We start from the raw sequence: 23,765 nt of genomic DNA, 5'->3' as shown, positions 1-23,765 counted from the left end.
GCATCTTACTTATAGTGCATTAAATGATGGTAATCTTTTGTGGGTGCACACACACAGTTATATCCAATATTTTACTTTCTACCTCTTGCTTTCAACACACAGATATAAAATAATATAATAAAAAATAGGGATTTTTATTTTAACTTATTTTTATTTTGGTTTTGCAACACTCAGCACTTTGACTTCCTCCTTTTTCTTTTTTTGGAAAAACAACAAGCCTGATAATCGAAGAATACGCAGCCTTGAGCTGATTGAAGGGAGTTGATATATGGGGCAGATGGTTACCCAAGTTATTTTTTTTTTCTTATTTTTTTTTTATACGTGTATAAAATTTTATAATACAAAGGTCGCCTACTCAAACTGTATACTTTATATATTTTAGAGGGGAGAACTAAAATAAAATAAAATAAAAAAAAATAATAGAAATGGATGCTAAATAAAATAAAAACAAAAATTTCCTACTCCAGAATCCGCATCTCATTTGAATCGGCAAATAATGATTTTCCCATCACAGTAGAAAAAAGGTGGTTTTTTCCAATTTCGAGAATTTCGCTTTTCTTCCCTCTATACTTTTCTTATTATTTTATTTCTTTTTTTTTATTATATATATATATTTCTTTTTCTTTTTATTTAAAATTTTAATTTTTATTTTTTTACGAAAAAAAAATCCTTTTTTTTTTCCTACTTCACCACAAAAAGGTACACTTCCCTTTTTCAGCAAAATCCCAACCAACTTATTTTTCAATCATCACCAGTACACTAACCTAAACCACTTTTAAATATCTCCTTTGTCAATACAGATAATAATTATATAAACCATATATATATATATATTCACACAGACGCACATAATTACTCTACAAACCACGAATACCAATACCAATACCTATACCAATACCAGTGCTAGTACCAATACAAATACCATCACAGCCACAGCCACAGTCACCACCACAACCACTACCACTACCACTAGCAGAAACGATAACAAAAGACACAGAAGCAAAAGTAGAAACAGAAACAGTAGAAAACAGCAGCGGCAATAGCAGCAGCCATAGCAGCAGCCATAGCAACAAACAGCCAAAGAAAGAGAGAGAGAAAAAAAAAAGAAATCTTTCACTAAAGCTTATCCTCTTTTTACAAGCTTCTCTCCACCTTTTATACCTTTGCTATATAAATATTAAAGGCACAAAATAATATTATGGACTTTCCACATCGCCATAACTCGACAAAAAAGAATATGACCAACTCATCAAACAGGAAACGATCTCGATCATCTGTGTCGTCTTCTTCGGCCTCTCCCCCCGAGACTATGTTTTCTGCAAATAGTTCGTCTGACTCTGGATCTTCATCCATGACTTCAGCAGGTTCAAAACCCTATACCAAGAAAAAGCGACAAAACAACAACAACACCACCACTACTACCACAAATACTGGAAGTATTAGTACCAGCACCAGCACCAACACCAACACCAACACTACCACTACCACTGGTAGTAATAATAGCAGCAGGAGTAGTAGTACGAGTAGTACCAGTCCAGATTCCAGCACGGCACAGTCACAGTCTGGTCTATCCGAGCCCTCTTCACCATCATTTAGTCCACCTGGGATGATTCCGCATAGACTGACAGCTCAACGTAGTGTACCCGCTTTCTTAAACAAACTTTACAAGTAAGCTTTTATAAAACATAATAGCTATATATCTATATTATTTTTTATTAACCTTGAAAATTCTGCTACCATTACTATCATGATTACTATCATTTGTCATTATTTTAATAGTATGGTCGAAGATACTACTACAAAAGACCTTATCAGATGGGCAACAGACGGTGCTTCTTTTATAGGTAAAGAAAAAAAGAACTTTTTTTTTTTAAAAAAAAAAAGGCTTAATTTTATGTACAAAACACATGTATTTTTACATTATCATCACTATCATTTCCTCTATACTTTTGCTCTATCTTTGTACATATTATCGCATTTTTGAATAGACTAATCGATATTTGCACGCACACACACACACATATATATATAAGAAATAAGAATTAATAAGAAATTATTGCTATAATTAAACAATTAATTTTAGTTGAACGACATGAAGAATTCGCAAAGGCCGTGCTTCCTCGGTTTTACAAACACAACACATTTGCATCGTTTGTGAGGCAGCTGAATATGTACGATTTCCACAAAGTGCCCCACATCCAGCAAGGAGTCTTGATCGCCGACAATGAAAACGAAATCTGGGAATTCAGCAACCCGCACTTCCAACGTGAGCGACCCGACCTTCTTGCGCTCGTGACACGTAAACGAAGCCGCGAACGTGACACTGTCGAGACGGACTCGATCAATATAGCTACCTTGGTAAAAGACATCAGCGCCATCCGAAAGCACCAGACAACCATCAGCTCAGATATCCACACTTTGCACAGCGACAACGAGGTTCTCTGGAAAGAGACCCTGTCGGCCAGAGAAAAACAGCAGCAGCACCAAGACGCAATCGAGAAGATCCTCCAGTTCCTGACCACCATATTCTCGAATGACAACAAGGCCGCAATTGGCATGAGTAAGCAAAAGCCCTTTATGTTGAAAAAGAACAATGAGTGCCTTAGTCTCCCGTGTCAGTCCACGAGCAATATTGGTATTCTATCCAAAGGAACACGACAAGGGTATGCAGGTATGCCTGATTTTCGACCAGCAAAAAAAAAAGAAACACAAAAAAAAATCAAAGAGGAAGAAGAATAAGAAGATATATCCAGACACACACACACACACAATTATATGTAAAGTCTGCATTCTACGCTTTTTTTTTTGGGTCTTCATAAAAAAAAATTGATGGAAGGGGTGTTACAACCTTGTCCATCTTCTTATTTTATGCCAATCAATTTAGCAACATGCAAATCTCTTACACGACGTACAAAGTCGAAATATACATACATACATACATACATATATATATATATGTGTGTGTGTGTATGTACGTGTGTGTGTGTTTGGATATCCAAGACCTTTTTGCTCGATCGAACATTGAACACGGAGACAGAGTCTCATTGTTTCTAAACCCTATATTCTCGCTGGTTGATAGCCGGCCATCGTTCTAGACTACGTTTTTCTTTTTAATTGTGTTATGATGTTCTAATGATTGTTATTTTTTATCTTTGTCTTTCTTTACAGATGCAAGTATAGATGGTGCCATTACCACCGGGTTAATCGAAGAAGCAGCCTCATTAGCCGGAATCTCTGTAAAATCTAACGATTCCAAAGATAAAACGGGTATGTATTCTAGTACTTTACAAGAAACCATGGCCGGTGTTCTGGCATCAACTGTGAGATTATCGTCATACTCAACCAATAATCCGATATCTTCACTACCCAAACCCACTACAGAAGTACCAAAAGAATCCGCACCAGTCAATGCTTTGCAGCAACACAGTTATCCCTCGCAACAGCAACAGCAGTATCGACAACAGCATAATAACAGTTATCAAGATCAAGATAATCAACAGCAGCTCCAAAGACAATATCAACAGCAGCAGCAGCAGCAGCAGCAGCAGCAAGCTCAAGGTCAAGCACAAATGCAGGCTCAATTACAGGCTCAATTACAGGCACAGGCACAAGCACAGGCACAGGCACAAGCACAAGCACAGGCACAAGCGCAGGATATCAAGTCAGGCAATTATTCTCAGTCAAGACCACTGGCCGTGACTCATATAAAACAAAACGAGCTGAATGACAACTCAAACATTGATATCTATTCTCAAACACTCAATACGGCAACTGATTCGGCCCATTCGATCTCAAGAGATATCGACGATCTTCAAAGCAATATCGAATCTTTAGCAGCTGATCTGGGTATTGATCCAAGTCAGTTTACCGAAGATTTTGTGATGCAAATGGACCAATACGAAGAAAATTTTGACAATCTGATCTCACAGGAGGGTATTAATCACAACAGCAGGAATTCAATAGGAGGGGCCGGATCAGGGTCAGGATCTGGATCTGGATCTGGATCTAGATCTGGATCAATATCAGGAGTAGGAACAGGAACAGGACCTGTCTCAGGAGGAAGAGGAGGAAGAGGAGTAGGAGGCCTTGTGGGTGATGTACTTACCAAAGAAATGTACGCAAAGTCTATTCATGATGCGCAACTTTACCAGCAACAGCAACAGCAACAGCACCAACAGCGCTCCGAAAATATATCCTATCAAACTATCAATCGTAGCCCGCACAAGGGAAAATCTCCTGTAAACTATATGTCTCAATCCAACAACACTAACACAGTCAGCAGCAGTAACCATAACAACAGTAACAACAACCCTTCATCTTTCGGACAAGATATCAATACTGTCCAGGCTGCACTTTTACATCAAGCTAGACTTGCCACCGAGACTGTGGCTTCTGCAAAGATGTTCAACTACCCAAACGAGTCAATTGGACCAATGCCTTCGGTAAGAATTCTTTTTATTTATTTATTTATATAAATATTTATAATAAATTAACTCATATCGATTAATAGAATAATGTCAGTAATGTACGGCCTTCTATTTATTGGCAATCCTCTTCTTCTTCCGCCTCTTCGCGATCTAATAGCAATCTTACTGCAACATCACCACCGCCGCACCGGACATTATCACAAATTCACCAGCAACAGCAACAGCAACAACAGCAGCAGAATATCAACAATCAGCGTGGACCTGTACCAGCTTTCTACAATATTAGGCGTAATCCAAACCACTCTGGTGGACCAGCTGTAGTGTCTAGGCCAATGGACGAAATATCTGGAGACCCGAGGTTCAGGAATGTTGTGCATCAAGAGAACCACAACAATGGCTACCTATCTTCACAGCCCTGTCCAAACACCAATGATGATCCAAATGCCATCATGGTACCCTTTTCGGCTACTTCCCCAGATATGGCTTATGAAAACGAGGCTCAGTGAAGAGAAAGAGGCGTCGATAAGAGAGGAAGACGAAGAAGAAGTAAAAAAAAAAAAATAATAATACTAATAATGAAAGTAAAGCTTGTATATTCCATGGTCAACAGTAAGATAATCCCAATTTCATATCCCAAGTAATCATTATACACTTGCATACACACTACACACATATACACTTACATACATCCTCACCCACCCAAACACCCTCACCCAAACACGCACACTTCATGACATTTGTTCTCTTCATCATTTTCATATCTTTACAAAAAAAATAATCTTTTATGTTAACTAATTGGAAAACCTCCCTCACCTTTCATTTCATCCTTCATCCTTCATATATATGTATGTATGTTTATGTACATATATAAATATTCTTGCTGTTTATTGTATCTTTCAGTGTGTTTTGTACATCTATCCACCCACTCCACTCTACCTACCTACCTACCTATTTATTTACTTATTTATATATATCTATTTTTTACCAATATTACTATTACCACTGCCACCATTATTGTTACCATCATTTTGTTTTTTTTTTGGTGCAAAGTTATGCCATCAACATTTCCTACTCCTTTGTGCCTAAAACCTAATCTTTTATATATATACATATTATACGTATATCACTTGAACACCCCCACCAAAAAAAAAAGTTTCCCTTTTTGATTTTGATCTTTTTTTTTTTTTATATCTCTCTCTTTCTTTTATTTGTACATACCAGCAAATCCATTCTTTTATGTGTCTACCCCTACAAAACAATTGTCCATCAATTAAATTTACTTTGATAGATAAGTGAAGCTCTATGAAATCAACAATAAAAATATAATATAATATAATTTAATATAATATAATAATACCAATAGTAGTAGCATTATTATAACACTTTTTCCTTCTTTGGAATTGGATATATAAATGAGATATTCGCTTGTGTGACGTCAATTAAAAAAAGGGCAAAGTGATCATTTTCCTTGCACATCTTTCTTTTTCTTTACTTCTTTAAATAAATCTAATTGTATTTTTTAGCTTTATATATATATATATATATATATTCATCTCCTTTTTAAACTTGTACAATAAGAGAGAGAGAGAGAGAGCGAGCAAAAAAGAGAGCAAAAAAGAGCATGGTGAGCCAAAAAACACACATACATAAAACATAATACTTTGGAACAATTTATTCACCAACCAACCAACCAAAAAATAATAATAATAATTTACATTTCAATAGACATTTGACCTTGATGAGAACCTGAGGCGTCTTAGTAATCGCAAAGGAGTAAAAGGAGTTGTGATTCTAAATGGCGATGGACAAGCGATCCGATCGACACTCGACAAAGATCTTACAAAACTTTACGGTCAGCTCATCAGTCAATTGGTCACCCAGGCACGCACAACAGTTGCTGATCTAGATGAGGATGTAAGAAATACTAACAAGTTCTGTTGTTGCTACAAAAAAAAAGGGAGAGAGACTATAAAGAAGACTCGTATAAATTCATATATTAATTTGCCTTTATATAATAATATTGAATACTTGTACCATAAAAAGAACGACGTTACATTTCTACGTATCCGAACAAAGAAGCATGAAATTATGGTTGCACCAGGTACGAAGAAATAAAAGCAAAAAGAAGTGTGGCTGTGTAGAGCATTCTGAGCTTATTATTTGTAATCCAACAAGAACCTCATTCTAATATTATTCTCTAAAAAATATATGTATGTATGCATGTATTAGACCATGAATATCTGCTCGTAGTTGTCCAGGATCCATTAGAGTCAGCACAAAGTGGAAATCCTTAAACACTTCTTTGTATTCTCTTATTCCCTTACATACCAAACCAATATAAAACTAGATAATTATAATAATGCCAGGATTTAATACTTTTTATTCTTCTTCTTCTTTATACACATACATAAATATACTTTCTCAGGCATTTATACATTTTATCTATCTATTTATCTATATCTATAATATCGCTATTGGTTGGATTCTTGCTCTATACCATCATTGTGGGGAATTGGCGATAGTTCATGGTCAGAATCAACCTTTTGTTTCTTGTTAACACTGGTTTCTCTATCATCATCATCATCGTTATCATTATCATTATCATGGTCGATAACTGACTTGTCCTCCTTTCCGGCAATGTTCTTCTCATAATACTCTACGTCTGGCTTGTGGGCTTTGCTAGTAATGTGCAGCTGAAGCGTATAACTTGTTGTGAATGTTGATGTACACCCTTCAAATGGGCATACAAGCTTTCTCTCGAATCCAAAAGGCCGTACTGCTTTCTTTCGTGATCTCTGAAATACATACATACATACATACATACATATATATAGCCAATAGTCGTGTCTAGTAAGCCAATGAAGTATTCCTTATTCTTTTTTTTTTTTAAAAAAAAAGAAATGATAATAATCTTAAAAGCCTTACACTGTGATGAGCCAAATGTCTTTCAAATATACTCTTGTAAGGAAAACCCTTTTGGCATCCAGGAAATGTACACATGAATTTGTTGATACGTTCATGGACCAGATTAATGTGCATATCATAGGCCTTTATCTATTATTATTATTATTATTATTAATAAAGAAAAAGAAAAAAAAAGGCACCCAACAAATCCATTCAACTTACTGAAGAAAAGACCTTGCCACATCCTGAATATATACATTTGACAGGATCCTTTTCGGCATGCTTGTTTTTTATATGTTGATTCAATCGAGTCTGACGATTGAATTCTTTACCACAAGCCTTGCAAATCTTTGGATGCTTCTCTCGTATGTGCTTACACAATTCGGTCCAATTAATAAAAGTGGTATCACAATCATCAAGAGAACAAAGGTATCTTGGTGTTTCTAAAAAGAAATATATATATATATATATTCAAAAAAAAAACACGCACACACGCATACACACACGATTGAATTGGCCATAATTCTCTATCCTCTTTCTGCCTTGTACGTATGTGTATATCTTTACCAGAATGAACAGTCATCTTGTGTTTCTTTAATTTCGAAGGTACCATAAAACTGGCATCACAATTCTCAACGTCGCATGGCCATAATAGTTTATGAGTGTGGGTGACCATGTGGGATCGTAATTGATGCTTCTTTTGAAATGCGGCTGTACAATCAGGCCAGGTACACTACAACTCAACCAATGTTAGAATATAATATAAAGTATGTATAATACAACATACTTTGATTGGAGAAGAATTTTTATGCGTCAATTCATGTCGTTTGAGGTGATGAGAAATAAAATAGGCTTGAGAACATTCGGGAAATGAGCATTTGTAGGTTGGTTCTTCATGAGTCCGTGCATGGACACTAAGATGCTTTGCTGCTCTATATGTCTTGTCACAGCCTGGGTGTGTACAAACAAAAGGTCGCTACAGGCAAATGAGTATCTGGTTTCGTAAAGAGCTTTTCGTTGTTTATTCTGGTTACATATACAAATATACAATTATATATATATTTGTTATTATGATTTTTACTTGGCCAGTGTGAATCAAGACATGTTCATGAAGTTTCCATTCTTTTGCATATATTTTTGTACAGTCTGTATAGGGACATTCAAAACGAAGGACTTTTGAATTTTTGCTATTAACATTCTGTTGAGCTGAATTCATGGCAGACAAACAACAGACAACACAGGGCAACGCAGATAATTAAATAGAGAAAAGAAAAAAAGAGAGAAATAAATAATAATCAATTTTTATTCGTTAATCTTTTTTTTTTTATTTTATTTTTTTGGGAAATTAAATTTCATAAATATCTATTTTATATGTATTTTATATTCAAATGCAAATAGAAATTTATACCTATAGTAATCGATTGATATAATTTATATTGCTATATCAATCTGTGAATTTATACTAAAACTTATAACAAAACCAAGGGTACAATAGCAAGCTCAATATACCAAATAAATAATAATCAATTGATTAATCATTCTTGCGAAATATTGTGCGAGAATATTCGCGACACAAACACACAGCAATTCTGATATTCGCTTTGGCACTTTGTAGAACCAGGCAGCAAATCTTAAAAAAAAAAAAAAAAAAAAAAACTCAAAATTGTGATCGATTGTTAATATTATTTTTTTTTTTAAAAAAAAAAAATGTAAATTTATACACTTCATGACAGAGAATTTTGTATTGGACAATGTGGTCAGAATTAGCAAAGATCCAAAATAATAATAATAAATTATAAATTATAAATTATTAATTATTTAAAAAAAAAAAAAAAAAGAAAGAAAACTCATCTGACCGCGTGGGAAATGAGATCCTTCTTTTTTATACTAGAGTGCATGATTGACTCTCACGCCCAATGAAAGGGATGAAATGGCGTAACGCAAATTATTTCAAAAAATAAAATAAAAATGAGCAAAAGGCATACAAAAAAGAGAAAGAAAGAAAGAAAAGAAAAAAGTGGGAAATTTCTTAATTTTAATTTTTGCTTTTTTATTTTTATAATTTTTTATTATTGAACAAGTGACTATTTAAGCTGCCTGATTGGCCGAATATACACAAAATGACAGGGAAAGATATATGTATATAAATGAATGGGTAGATAGATAGATAGATAGATAGAGTAAGAGGAAGTGAATATGTGAGTGAGTGAATATTTTATATATATATATATATGTGTGTGTGTGTGGGTGTGTGGTTTATTTGAAAGTAGATCCATAGGACATGGACCGCCTTCTGGCCCCTTCGAATGCATTGTGGAGTGAGAGTGCGGTTGGCATAAAGAAGTTTGATTTTCGAAGAGACTCAGCCATATCCTGGGTTGGTGAGTCTGACTGGGAGAACAGGCCAAAGGACGATGATGATGTCTGTAGTGGAGGCGGCACAGTTGTCTCAGACATGCGCCTATGATGGAATGGAGCACAGGAAGAAGTGTGAGAGGCAAAAGAATCGGTCTTTTCGAATGTTCGTCCACATTTGCATCGGAACGGCATGATAGAGAGAATAAGACCATCAAAAGAACCAAATACCCATCTCACTTTTTATATCCGCCAAAAAAATTAAAAAAAAATTAAAATAAAGAGGGAAAGAGCTTTGATCAGGAGGGAAGTCATGTGACACCGCTTGTTCCTATATATATATTATCGCAGCCAATTAGATCAATGTGTCCTACATTGATAAGATTTTCTTTTTTGTGCCTTTTTTTTTTGCTTTCTTTCTTTTTTTTTTCCTTTTTTTATTGGTTAGAATTTGGCAAAAAGGGCCGTTGTCGGTTGAGCTGCCGTCGTGAACACACAGCCTCGAGTCGTACAGCGCAAAGCATTAATGCTCCATCTACTATGTGTAATCCACACAGCATTCGATTGATACCCAATCGAAGGGCAGAACAGTCGCTTGGACAGCCTTTGGAGTTTTCACACTTCTTCCACAATTCATGGTTTATGTTTGCCAGTGAGTCTATTTCTTGGCCATCTACAACTAGTCCACAGTCTGGGTGAAGATAGAGCCGCTCACACACACCATTGGCCACCTTGAGACTCTGCCCGACCTTTGCAAGTTTGTCACGGCTGGGATCTCGGGCAGGCCAGACAAGCAAGATTCCCTTTAGACTATGGATTTCAGCGCACACATTCGACAATTGCACCACAAGCGATTGGGACCTGTCCTGATGCTTGTACTGGACCTGACATTTGGTCCAGGTGTTGGCACAGCTGCTAAGCACTTCTGTAGTGCGCCCAAGAGTGGCAGGTATCTGAAGCTGGGCCACACGAATGTCCTTGAGGTGGAGCGAGACCTCTTGGATAGGGGTTGGGCTAAAGTTATCCACGACCACATGAGAGCACATGAGCTTGTCCGTGAGCTGACGGAACACATAGTACTGTGCATCTCTGAGCAGATTCCTTCGATGGGCCTCATCCCGGATTGAGAGTGTGTATCCTCTCAAGAGGTGGACCAGATCGGCAAATATGTCCGGATCACGGTCGATGTAGACCGGAGGGCGTTCACTAGAGCCTGGTTCATGGTGGGGTGCATAGAGCGAGTCCATGAGAGGACCATTAAAGAAATTTTGTTTGCCGTCTTTCTGGAATAGATCCCAGGGTAGTCTAAACACACGCCCGCCCACATTGACATTCAGATATTCTCGCAGGATTTTGTCCAGCCGCTTCAATCCATAGTATCGTGCATCATTCAACAGCGCCTGGTTCTCAACATCATCTTTTGGGCGTATATAGTAGCCACGCAAATGCTGTACAATCGACTCAAACGTAGACGCACTCCTGTCAATGTGCATCACACGAGTCTTATGTTTCTGAAAATGAAGTGTGAAATAATTGTCTGGCCCGTCGCTCTTTAGAGACTCCCAGCTAAGTCTGAACGGCTTTCCTCCTACCACAATGGTGTGTGCAGTGGTGTCAAGTGGGTCGGCATCTACTTTCTGTCGCTTGGTTGGCTTTGGTGACTCGGTGTAAGTGACGCTGGTCGATTGTGGAGTCGTTCCGGCACTCTTTCCCGAGTTTATGTCTGGACTGATGGTTGCTATGGATGAAGAATTCGGTTGGTCATCAGCTACAAAGCGGAAAAAGTCATCTGGTAAGGGCTCATTAAAAAATGAAACATCTCCAAGAGGTAGATTGTAATCAAGGTTGAACATCTCCAGACCGCCCGTAAATTGCAACGAGGTATCCAATACAGGTCTGTCAGTTGGATTCATATCGAGAGATTATTACTGTTATTATTATTATTATTATTAATATTATTATTTAAGTGGTGAGGACAGTTGCAGTAATTTTTTTTTTTTTACTATTATTTTATTTTAATTTTTTATTTTAATTTTATGTAATTTTAATTTTAATTTTTTAATTTAATTTAATTTAATTGCGGCGGCGGTTGTGATTGTGGTTGTGGTGGTGGTGGTGGTAGCTTCAGTGGCGGTAGTTAGTAGTGGTTAGTAGTTAGTAAGTAGTATTGGCGGTGGCAGTGGTGGTTGTGTCGAATTACTTTTCCAGACAAGAGAGAACGAGAGGAAAGAGCATTGTGAATAAAGCAGTCTCGTGTGACCGTAAAGACCAAGGTTTCTTATCAGTTTTTTATATATCACTATTTTTTTTTGAAGTGATGGGAACTTTTTAACATATAATGATTCCTTCTTTCTTGAGACCAAGTTGGTTAGTATATTAACTAGTAGATTAATAAGACAAAATGCATGAATAAGCAAGTAAACAAGTCAATGGGTGAGTGAGTCAGTGAGTGAATTGGTGAAATTGGCTAGTGAGTAAATGAATGAGTGGAGCAAGCGAGAGAAAGTTTGGTGGATGACAGAAGTATATATTATATTGGCTTCACAAAAACCCAAAAGAAGAAAGGTATCCATATGACACGCTTGAACTTGGAAACACAAAAGAATTGCAGCAACCATCTCGTCACTGCCACAGCACCCCCCCCCCCCCCCCCCCCCCCTCTTTCTTTCTTTTTTCTCTTGGTTTGAAGAATCAACCTCCTCTCTCTCTCTCTCTCTTATCCCTTGCGTGCTGTCCTCCCTGTTTAGGAATAAGCTTAGACGCCAATCTCTATATATCACATCAGTCCAATTGCACACTTGTGTAATGCATTGTTGTGTAAGCAACAAAAAAAAAAGAATAAAGAAGATAGGACGGTCAAAATGTAGGTAGGTAGCCTAGTAATTCGCCTTTCTCCTTTTCTCCCTCCCTCTTTCAGTTTGTCCTTCTGTCTGTATTGCTTTAATTATAATGGTTATAACTGTAATCAGAACTGTAATTCAAACTCTAATTTTTGCCTCGCCTTTTATATTCTTCAATCAATCAAAGAAAAGAAGAAGAAATCACAAGGTGACATGTTTATTACTTAATGATTGTACTATTTTTTTTGGAGTAATGAAGAATACCAATGATACTTTGTTTGACCATACTGGCATGTTGTAATAACTCCCTTTATTGTGTGGGCGGGTTACATGCATATACACACAAAGCAAATAAATAAATAACATATATGCGTGTGCTGTGTATCTGCATGTACACAACATAGAAAGATACAATACACGTTTCATATTTGTGGTTTTTATTAGTTTTACAAAAATACCAATATCATATTTAGCGCAATAAATATCGTAATTTTTGCTTACTATTCTAAAGCAACTATAATAATAATAATAAAGAGTGAGAAATTACAAGTTCGAACTGTTAAAAGCTTATTCTAGGATACTTGATAAAGAATCTTGATTTTGTAATTTTGTGATTTTGTGATTTAACTGATTAATTGACTGACTGCCTGATTGACTGATGAATTGATAAATAAATAAATAATTAAATAGTGAGTATAAGTGTGGGAGTGAGTGTGAGTGTGAGTGTGAGTGTGAGTGTGTGAATATTTTCTCTTTCTATCTATTGATCTATTGATCTATTTATCTATCTATCCATTCTTGTGTGTGTGTGCGTGTGTGTGTGTGTGTGAGAGTATGTAAGTGTATTATCGACTCTTATCTTCCGAATCCACAATAGTGGGGAATATAAGAACCTTATTAGCTACCAAACGTGTTGAATACAAGTGGCTGTTTGTCTGTGACCTTTTTGTGCATTCAAATATCCATTGCACAAACTGAGAAACAAGTAGGTGGGAATTGTCCAAGTTTGATGTCGATGCTGAGGTTGAGGTTGAGGTTGAGATCGATGTTTATTTTGGTTGAATACCAAGATTTTTTTTCTTCTCTCTGTTACTCACAAGGTAACCCTAATAACGTATCAGTCATTAAAACAAGTTAGTCTCAAGTAATATTAATTGTAATGAAGAAGGAATTGATTCTAATTCAAATTAGAATAATTACTGTTGATTTTTTGGGTTTTGATTTTTTGATTTTTTGATTTTTGATTTTGGTTTCAGGAATACATTTCTTCTTCTTTTTCATTATTATTTATAAAGAAGCCTTTTGCCTGTTCACACACTTGTCTTTTTTCTTTTGTGCTCACAACCAATTATCTGCTTTATTCTTCTTTAAAATATATGTACCTGATACTTTTGATGGAGCTCTTTAGTCTTAATAGTAAGCTAAAAAGATAAAAAGACAACACCTCAAGAAAGAAAGAAAAAGAAGAAGAAAAAGGTGCGATTCCGATGGAGATTTTGTTAAAAATGCCTATGGTGCTTTCCAAAATATCTCCAACGGAATCACTGTCAACTTTCCAGTGTAAAGACTATATTCTTAATTAAACTCCCTAGTGATTGGCCAATTAGTTTTGAATTCACAGCTATTAATTTCAAAATTGTTTCAAATTCTCGGTCCATCTTTTTCAGTGTCATTTTAGGCTGTTTCGTTAACACTAAACCGTAACAAAATAATAAGCAATACTGAAACTTTAAGACTAAGATGAATATTAATATTGAAACCAATCTATATACTAGATAGTTTGAAAGGTAATTCATATAGAAAAATAAAATAAAATAATCTAAGGTGTATCAATTATGATTTTCAGAGTTGGGTGGAGATCGGCGGTCTCCAAAGATCTGTAGCTAGCCTATACTCTTTTGCATTTTTATTTTTATTTTTTTATTTTTTATTTTTTATTTTTTTTCTTCTGGCAAATTCTTTGGAAGTGACTGTAATCTGAGAACAGGGAGGGCAAGGCCTAAATGGGTATTTTTTTTTGTGTTGTATTTCTGACACCTCTTTGCTATCCAACGGCACTTGCCACAGTCAACTCTCTTTCTTTCTTCCCTTTTTTTTCCTAGGGGTCTTTTTCTTCTTTTTCTTCTTCTTCTCTTTCCTGTCTAAGCCATGTCAGATACATCAATGGATATCGACACACCTCCTGTGTAAGTCTTAGTCAAACAAGGCAGAGATGAAAGATATCTTTGTACATATAAAAGGACGAAGGAACAAAGACACACATAAACAGACAAACCAGAACGAACCAATATACACCAACTCCTACACACACACACATATATATGTATATGTGTGTGTGTGTGTACAAAAATAAATAAATAAATAGATAAATAATCATTTTCTTGTATGAATCGAGCACACTACTGCCAAGTCAGTCAAGCTCTTCTTATTCGTAATCATCAACTAATCTCATCTCCATAGGTCTGCCGAAGAGATCAAGAACCAAGCCAACCAGCAGTACAAAGATGGCAATTACAGAGAAGCAGTAGAACTTTACTCAAAGGCTATTGGTAAATAGATAGATAGATATCTATACACGACTATACAGGAGCAAATTAGAAATTAAATAAACTAATTCTTTTACTTTACTTCTAGAGTTGTCCCCAAAGACCCCGACCTACTACTCCAACCGTGCTGCTGCACTGATGATGCTCTCCAAATACAAGGAAGCCGCATCTGACTGCCGTGTTGCCACTGAACTCGATCCCGAAAACACAAAGGCATACGCACGTGGAGGAAAGTGTCATTTGTATCTTGGAAACCTCGAGGCTGCAACCCGCCAGTACGAGATTGCACTCCAAAAGGAACCCAACAACCCACAGTTCCAAAAGGAGCACAACACCCTTTTGCACGTCAAACATTATCTCCAGCAGGTCGAGATGTACATGAAGAACAACCAGTGGGGTCTTGCCCGTAACAGTCTCGACAGAGCCATTTCCTTTGTAGACAGTTCCCAGACCCCTTACAAATGGCGCCTGTGGGAAGGTGAATGTGCTCTAGGTCAAAAGAACTACTCTGAAGCTAGTCGTATTGCCAGGTAAGAAAATTGATTGATTGGCTCATATAAAATAAGTAAACAATTGGAAAAACAACAACAAAAAAGGAGATATATAAATATATAAAGAAAAAGGAAAAGAATGTGGAAATCTAAAATAAATATTAACGAATTTTATTTTATCTTTCTCTCTCCTTCACCATATATGTGTATCTGTGTGTCTGTGTCTGTGCGTATGTGTTTAGTAACATTGTTCGTATGGATACCAAGAACCCCGATGGTGTTTACTTGAGAGCACGCGTTTTGTACAGTCAGGGCGACAACGCTAATGCGGTCGCACATTGTCTGGAGGCTCTGCGCTGTGATCCCGACTTTACCCAGGCACGCACTCTCCTAAAAAAGGCTCGTGCGATAGAAGCTCAGAAAGAGTCGGGTAATGCTGCATTCAAGGCCAACAATCTCCAAGAGGCCTATGATGCCTATACTGCAGCCTTGGCAATGGACGAAGAAAACAGTGCCATGAACGCAAAGCTCTATTCCAACAGAGCTGCTGTTCTCCAAAAGGTAAATATAAAGAAATATATAGAAAGGATTAAGAGAATGAGATATACAGAGAAAGTCTTTTATTGCTTGTGTGTGTGTGTGTGTGCTTATTACAAAAAAAAAGAGCCAATAATCTCCAGACTTAATAATAAAACAATCTTTGTGTGTGTGTGTGTATGTGTGTTTATATATTATTGTAGCTCAAGCAATTTGAGGATGCTCTCAAGGACTGTGACAAGGCTCTCGAACTTGATCCTGACTTTATCAAGGTTTACAGTCGACGCGCCGCATGTTACATGGAGTTGGAGCAGTATGAAGAAGCTGTACGTGACTATAAGAAGTTGACGGAATCTGATGGTAGCAACCGAGGTAAGATAAGAAATAAATAAATAGATAAATAAAAGAGAGTACAAATTGGGGATAATATAAATATATAATTCATATGAAAAGCATGGACATCTTTGACTGATCATTTGAAATGGGGTTTTATTAATATTAATATTAATTTTCATGTTATCGTATGATTTCTTCTTTGTTTAGAATACATCAACTTGTTGCGCAAGGCTGAACTTGAGTACAAAAAGTCTTTACGCAAGGATTACTACAAGGTGCTTGAATTGTCAAAGTCTGCAACAGACTCAGAGATCAAGAAGGCCTACCGTAAACTTGCTCTTCAGTACCATCCTGATAAGAATGCCGGTGATGACAAGGCAGAGGCACGCTTCAAGGAGATTGGTGAGGCATACACCATTCTTAGCGATCCCCAGAAGAAGGCACGCTTCGACTCTGGAGCCGACATGGACGGTGGTATGGGCGGTATGGGCGGTGGATTTGATTCTGGAGGAGTAGATATCAACGACGTGTTTACCCAGATGTTTGGCATGGGCGGCATGGGCGGTATGGGTGGCCAGCAAGGCTTCCCGGGAGGAGGATTTCCCGGAGGAGGAGGAGGAGGAAGACGCTCAGGTTTTGGACAAGGCGGACATTCTTTCCACTTTGGATAGACAAGCACCCAAAGAAAAAAAAGAAAAAGAAAGAAAGAAAGAAAGAAAAATCATTGATAATCAATCGATCAATCAATCGATTACTATACACACACATACACACAACACTTACTCACTTACTCAAACACTTCTTTACTATTTCTACCTCTCCCCTCATTTCCAACTTCCATTTCCCACTTCTACCTCTCACATCTCTTCACCTTTCTTTACCTCTTTATATTTTTTTTACGCGCACTACATTCACAGCTTACAACCTCATTTGTATAGCGTTTTTCCAGCGTTAATCTCGGTTACAAAATATTTTATTTTTATTTTTTAATATGGTTTTCATAGCTGCCTGTAAATAAAACATTAATACAATAAACTTAAAGTATTATATATATATATTATAACTGTATGCAACATTTTATATATATGCTGATAAGCAAAATAAATAAATAAATAAATAAATAAAAATGAGGCATTTTTGAGGATATCTTGGCTTTGGCGGGATTTAGAGTAGTACAGCAGCTCCACCCCCCAATGTTCGTTTTTGGACAATCCAATGTTCGTTTTTGTTATTACCAGAGCCGCTTATTCATGCTACCATATCCAACCCTTCTTGAATCCAATAGAATAATACTGGTTTAAAATCAAGGCAAATACAAAGCGGCAACCCCAACGGAAGATTATCAAGGGTGGGTTGGACATTCAATTTCCTTTTTTGGGATCGCTGTATAGCTAATTGACGCCCTATATCTTAAATAATAACAAAATACCCTTTGAACCTTTATAATGTCTCAGAATTAAAAGAAGGCATGTATAATCCTTGTCATGGCTCTTTCGCACTTATCTCACTTTGGTCATGAAAAATAGTATAAGAGGTTAGTCAATATGTAATAACCTTATATGTCCTCCTCACCAACCCACCCATATTCTTGGTAACTTTCTTAAACAACCATCTCTCAAAAAGATCACATAACAAATAAAATCCAAAAACTAATTCAGTGACGTCTTCTTTTGTTTCACAGCAATCATAAAGCATATCAAACCTCTTGAGCACAAAGCTTCTTACAAACCAACTGAATGGGAAAATCATACAAGATCGGATGTAGTTTAGTGCCCAGTTAACCGCGAAGAAGCCAAAACATTACTGCCTATGCTCATCAAAGTCCAATATGCAGTCAATGGTACCATTTTCGGTCGCTTAAATGAATATTGTTTGATGATCAGAAAACAATATCCAATGTTACCTGTTTCAATAGGTTTCTGTATTAACAGCACGAATCAGGAGTTCAAGGATCTCACTTACGAATGTGAGAGACCATTCAGTAAGCGGGTGAATTTTCATTGATGGGCATAAAAGATTCATTATATTAGTGCAGAAACTACTTTTGCATATTTAGACCAACAACCGCTACATCCTCTAAATGCACTCGGGCGTTTTTTTAAATATAGAAACAGAAAGAAAGAGATGCAACTTTTAGACTGTAGTACGGAATTGCTGGACGTGTATTCCGAGATGAAGCAGCTAATGAAGAATGAAAGCAAGGAGCAATTGACATTGTTTGCAGCAAGTCGACATCACATTTCACCCGAGTGATATCATTTCTGCTGGAGGAAGTTCCTGAGCCTAGAGCTGAAAAGAAATGAACAGGGGGCTATCTTCAGAATGTGCTGCATTTGATAGAAGAATTACATTAGAAATACATCACTGCGATACCATCATCCAAAACCATTTCTAAGACCAATGATTGGAAATTCATCGAGAAATATAGAAAAGAACATTGGACAAAGGTGAATTGGGTTGTGTGCTATGAAGCTAGACAAGAAAGAAGAAACCTTGACCTTTCCAATAATATAAATCGCTGAAAAGTGTCCGAGCGGCATATTATTGTGCTGTAAATAAAAAAATAAATAAAAAGAAATAAGCACGCTTATCATACCGTAAAGTGTGGGCAGATAGTTGTTTTCTTTTTATGGAATGATAATGTGATAGTATCTTGAAATTAATAGAAGAGATCGAAAAAAAAAGACTCAAAGTATGATGAAACTTCTTATAGACTTAATTAGGAAAAGAGAACAAAAGAAGGTCTTTGAAAAAAGCGAGGCATCGTTTGGGACACTACCTTTGGCAGGATTTATATATGAACGAATAGACAGTAGGTTTAGATGATAAGTATAATACAACATACTCACTCAGTACTGATAGATACTATTTTTATTATAAGAACTTTTTTACAGATATGAAAGATGTATGTCTCACTATTATTTGCTACATTGTAATCTGGCCAAGGTAGTTCCACTTGTGGAAAAAATTGGTAATCCCAATGATAATTTTGAAAATCCCCATTCTTGTCACCACCTTTACCGCATAGTATAGATTCAAATTTTCTTTATAATCTTGTCTTTTATATAGATATATATATACCTTTTATCTTGTCGCGTTAAGAATACATTGATATAGTAATTAGGCTTGGTTTAAAGGAAGAGGTGTAAGATATACATATGTAATTATTATTATTTTAGAATCATATTAATAATCAAATGGCTGGAATTCATTGTATAAATGTTTGTATAAAGATTCAAACGTATGATTTCTGCATTTATTTCTGTCAGTTTTTTTTTATTGTTGTTAAATTGGTATTTGATTTTTATTGATTACAGTCATTTAGACTTTGTGTATAATGAAGTGAAATATGCATTGGTGCGCTTCGTGTACCTCTATACATATATTTTACTTTATTATTATTTTTGGAGAAGGTAGTAGAAGGTGTAATAAAATGTGTTAGAAAAAAAGATCTTACTCTTTCTAACATAGTACAACCACAATCATAATAATAATAATAATAATAATAATCATGGTCATGATCATGATCCTAGTCATAAGCATAAACATAAGCATACGCATAAGTTTTAATATTAAACTTATGAAGAAAAAGAATAACCATGCATTCTTTCTAACACACTGTTTGTGATAGTTAATGTGTCAGCTGGGTGTGTAAAGAAAACCAAGTGGGTACAGAGCTTAGTGTGGGTGACAAGTACAAGTACAAAGACAAGTACAAAGACAAGTACAAGTGACATGTACAGGTACAAGAACAGATACAGGTACAGATACAGATACAGGTACAAGTACAGGTACAAATACAGGTCCAAATACAGGTCCAAATACAGGTACAAGTACAAGTACAGAAGAATATATATGAGTAGTAAGTAGCGTACAAGAATCCGAATTTGAGGTAGCTGTAATATTCTGATTTACTTTGATAACATGAAATTTGGAGTTTTGATTTCAATTCAAATAAGTAAAATTTATTTTTTATTTAAATAAATTTATAATTATATATGTACGTAATAATTATATGCGTATTGACAAGAATAGAAGTATAGTGTAGTATAATTTAGTGGAGTGGAGTGTAGTGTAGTATAATTTGGTAATAATCGTAATAATCGTAATAATTTGATAGGAGCGGCATTGAATTCTTATTGCTATCATCTTCTTTTGACTATAGTTAACAATAAACATGTGTCGAACAGAAAACTAAAAGGACACAGAGTAAAGGTCAATTGAAACAAATTGAAACAAATAATATTCATAATTCATAATTCCTAATTCATACAGTATCTGTGTGTACTTTTGAGTGTAGAATAAATAGGTTATTATTGTTTCGATTCAAAAACCTCCACTCTTTTACTGTATTTGTTTTTTTGGGAACATATTAATCATTACATATTTATGATAAGTTGATATCTATACACATATAACATTTTGTTATCAACCTCTCTTCACTTTCCCTCCATTTCCCCCCCACTCCCACTCCAACTCCCCCCAATGTGCCACGCGTGTAAAGGGTGTAACCTTGTGCAAGATCCAAATGGAGATCTTTGACAAAAGTCCATCAACAATCGAAAATAGAGGACCCACAATATATAAATATATAAATATATAAATATATAAATATATAAATATATAATTGAATTGAATAGAATTGAATTGGACTGAATTGAATTGACACTTGGAATTATATATAAAAAGAGCCTTGTTTTTTTTTCTCTTACTTTTTTTAAATAAAGAAGAACATTCAAAAATAATACCTATATTCTTTTTAATTCATATATAAATATAACCTCTTTACATCAAAAAATAAATAAAAAAAAGAAGCTACATTTACTTTAGCTATCGAAAAAAAAATTATAAAATATATAAAAAATTTATAAAATATATTTGCCATGTTGAACCCTATTACTTTGGTTAAAGATGATGCCAAATCAAAGGGCACCTTTTGCGTGAACCAGGCTGTCTGGGTTGGCTCAGCATCATGTCAGATTTGCGGTTCCCACGTTCACCAGACAAGAGTAAGTCAATTGAACTAAGAAACAAAGAAAAAAAATTAATTCAAATGAATTGAATTAAATATAATTGACGCAGTTTTTATTTAAATTTCTTGTAGTATTGTCCCGTTTCTCCTCGTTCTTAAAATCTCCAATTCAAAAGGCCATTCCACTTTGCTTATCTCCAGATCACTCCCTTAGACAAAATACAGACGACAGACCTTTATCCATATATACGTACATTTGCCCATCAAAAATCATCATCATTATCACCATTATCAACAGCAACAACAACAACAACAACAACATCATCATCATCATCATCATCATCATCATCATAATCAACCACCTATCAAAAATCATTGATCCAAAAAAGAAATCCTAAAAAACAAAAACAAAAAAACAAAAAAAAAAACAATGAAATTGCACACACAATTCTTCTCACTTTTTCTTATCTCCCTTCTTTACATCTTATCTACTTACTCCTTTTCCTTACTTACTTCTTGATTTTATACTTCTTTACACATCATTCTGTATTTTATTTTTATATATTTCTGTTTTATCAACGCTTTGACTTTTTATCGGTGCACAGACATCCCACGCTTTTTTTCCCCACAACTAAATTACTCATTTTGGAAACACCATTGTATTGTTCATTATCTCTATTCTTCTTCTTATATTATATCATCTTTATATATATACATATATATATGTTTTAATATTTATTCTTATTATTGAATGTAGACATTTCAATTTATTCTGTTATTTTCATGTAAAATTCTTATTGTTATTCTTCTTATTTTACAGCGTTGGATGATTTTTTATTTAGCCTTTTTACATCATACATTTCTTTTACTTATGCCAAACAAGAAAGCATGCTTTCTTTGCTTTTGATTTTGATTTTATATATTATTTGTATTCTTTATATGCCCGAACGACATTATATATACATTCTTCTGAATAAAATAGACATATGCCCATAATAAGGACTCATAAATTCAAGTCCACAAACGTCGTACCACAGGTACACCATAAAGACCAGACCATAAATATATTTATTATTATTTTTTTTAATTTAATATTTTTTTTGAAGTAGCGTGGCTAACATGTTCACAAAGATATGCAGTTGGCATTCTTTATTAGACTTTCACAAAGATAGGTAGATATGGAGAAAGATAAACATAAAGGGAGATAGATAGTTTTTAGTGGGGGGGAAGACAAATGAGGGAGGGAGAATTTTTTGTTGATATAGCTCCTTATTATCTTTGTGATCTTCCGCGGTTTCCCTCTTTTGTGTATTTAACCCAAAATTTGTTCCAAAAACAACAAGACTCTCAACCTTTTGACATGTGAGTAAAGTAGTGTAACCGTTTAGTCCTTTTTATCATCCTCATCATCATTTAGTTTTTCTTTGAAAGACGCTTTCACTAGTTATTTTCGGGTTGGTTGAGTTTGTTGCTATGTATTGCAGTAAGATAATTCAATAGATAGGAGGAATACAATGCTAGTAATTTTTTTATTTGCCCACGTTTCTGGGTACCCAATTTATGTAATATAGATATATTATTATATTAAAGACGGTTAATTGCTATGATTATTATCCAACCAACTTGCAATCGTGCTTCTGTCACCATCGCATGAAATAGATAACTCGCATATTAGATAATGTCCAAAATAATAGTAAAAATAAAAATTGCAAAAATATTGAACCTTCTTTTCTTGTTTGTTGAGTCTCTTTCACATGTATTCAAGCACCTAAAAGCACACACACACACACAAAAAGTATACGCAATCTTAGACTTGTATGACACCGATAGTAAATGATTATAGATGTATATGCAGCTATATGTGTCTCTTTCCTTATTGTCCTCCTTTTCTATTTTATATAAATGTTTACATCATTAAGATTTAAATTACTCTCTAATCAAAGAAGTACATTTACAAAACCAATTCACATCATGTTTTTTTTTTTAATATTTTTTTAAAAAAATTTCTTCTCAAATGTACATTGACAATACCAACGATAGTAGTATTTTATTCTATATCTCATATTGTTCTTCATTTATCTTGTAAAGATAAAGAAGTATGTGCTACAATCCGCACGTGTAATTCAACAGCTTCAGCAAGAAAAACAAAAACAAAAAAAAACAAGACTAATAATAATTGATACAATTATAATCTGGCCAAGACAAACATTGTCCAACCCGATCCTCCGTTTGACACGTTATATGATCGCACCAAGTACTTGGCTTTCGTTCGTTCGTTCGTTCGTTCGTTCTTTTCTTCTTTGGAATCATATGAAGTTAACCTCTTTGTATCATATTTGAGACACCCAATTATTGAA

General features: G+C 35.2%; 7 protein-coding genes across 7 annotated transcripts; 4 read left to right on the top strand and 3 right to left on the bottom strand.

Annotated features, from left to right (window-relative positions):
* Positions 1 to 857: 857 nt before the first annotated feature.
* PHYBLDRAFT_60555 (hypothetical protein) lies at positions 858 to 1,589 on the bottom strand (the record flags this gene model as incomplete). Its single annotated transcript, XM_018440659.1, has 4 exons — positions 858 to 969; positions 1,247 to 1,374; positions 1,400 to 1,487; positions 1,531 to 1,589. 4 exons carry the CDS (start codon positions 1,587 to 1,589, stop codon positions 858 to 860), a joined length of 387 nt encoding a protein of 128 aa, XP_018295461.1.
* A 17-nt stretch (positions 1,590 to 1,606) lies between these two features.
* On the top strand, positions 1,607 to 2,739 carry PHYBLDRAFT_108488 (heat shock factor-type transcription factor; the record flags this gene model as incomplete). Its single annotated transcript, XM_018428052.1, has 3 exons — positions 1,607 to 1,668; positions 1,780 to 1,844; positions 2,084 to 2,739. The coding sequence occupies 3 exons, from the start codon at positions 1,607 to 1,609 to the stop codon at positions 2,737 to 2,739; spliced, it is 783 nt and encodes a 260-aa protein (XP_018295460.1).
* Positions 2,740 to 6,048: 3,309 nt separating this feature from the next.
* PHYBLDRAFT_164333 (hypothetical protein) lies at positions 6,049 to 6,721 on the top strand (the record flags this gene model as incomplete). Its single annotated transcript, XM_018434990.1, has 4 exons — positions 6,049 to 6,051; positions 6,153 to 6,341; positions 6,471 to 6,528; positions 6,657 to 6,721. The coding sequence occupies 4 exons, from the start codon at positions 6,049 to 6,051 to the stop codon at positions 6,719 to 6,721; spliced, it is 315 nt and encodes a 104-aa protein (XP_018295459.1).
* A 643-nt stretch (positions 6,722 to 7,364) lies between these two features.
* On the bottom strand, positions 7,365 to 8,547 carry PHYBLDRAFT_4004 (C2H2-type zinc finger transcription factor; the record flags this gene model as incomplete). Its single annotated transcript, XM_018440138.1, has 5 exons — positions 7,365 to 7,481; positions 7,554 to 7,774; positions 7,899 to 8,064; positions 8,119 to 8,307; positions 8,413 to 8,547. Coding segments are annotated over 5 exons (828 nt in total), but the record flags the coding sequence as incomplete, so codon positions are not given.
* A 1,569-nt stretch (positions 8,548 to 10,116) lies between these two features.
* On the bottom strand, positions 10,117 to 11,921 carry PHYBLDRAFT_185487 (hypothetical protein; the record flags this gene model as incomplete). The annotated part of the gene is made up of 2 exons (XM_018439082.1): positions 10,117 to 11,582; positions 11,887 to 11,921. The coding sequence occupies 2 exons, from the start codon at positions 11,919 to 11,921 to the stop codon at positions 10,124 to 10,126; spliced, it is 1,494 nt and encodes a 497-aa protein (XP_018295457.1). The 3' UTR covers positions 10,117 to 10,123.
* Positions 11,922 to 18,245: 6,324 nt separating this feature from the next.
* Positions 18,246 to 18,993, top strand: PHYBLDRAFT_76368 (hypothetical protein; the record flags this gene model as incomplete). Its single annotated transcript, XM_018443147.1, has 2 exons — positions 18,246 to 18,417; positions 18,493 to 18,993. The coding sequence occupies 2 exons, from the start codon at positions 18,246 to 18,248 to the stop codon at positions 18,687 to 18,689; spliced, it is 369 nt and encodes a 122-aa protein (XP_018295456.1). The 3' UTR covers positions 18,690 to 18,993.
* Positions 18,994 to 21,319: 2,326 nt separating this feature from the next.
* PHYBLDRAFT_141304 (hypothetical protein) lies at positions 21,320 to 21,762 on the top strand (the record flags this gene model as incomplete). The annotated part of the gene is made up of 2 exons (XM_018430562.1): positions 21,320 to 21,445; positions 21,610 to 21,762. The coding sequence occupies 2 exons, from the start codon at positions 21,320 to 21,322 to the stop codon at positions 21,760 to 21,762; spliced, it is 279 nt and encodes a 92-aa protein (XP_018295455.1).
* Positions 21,763 to 23,765: the final 2,003 nt, after the last annotated feature.

Source organism: Phycomyces blakesleeanus, assembly GCF_001638985.1.
Source record: "Phycomyces blakesleeanus NRRL 1555(-) unplaced genomic scaffold PHYBLscaffold_4, whole genome shotgun sequence".
Lineage (NCBI taxonomy): Eukaryota > Fungi > Mucoromycota > Mucoromycetes > Mucorales > Phycomycetaceae > Phycomyces > Phycomyces blakesleeanus.
The sequence above is the reverse complement of the archived record's forward strand: the minus strand, read 5'-3'. Positions and strand labels throughout refer to the sequence as shown.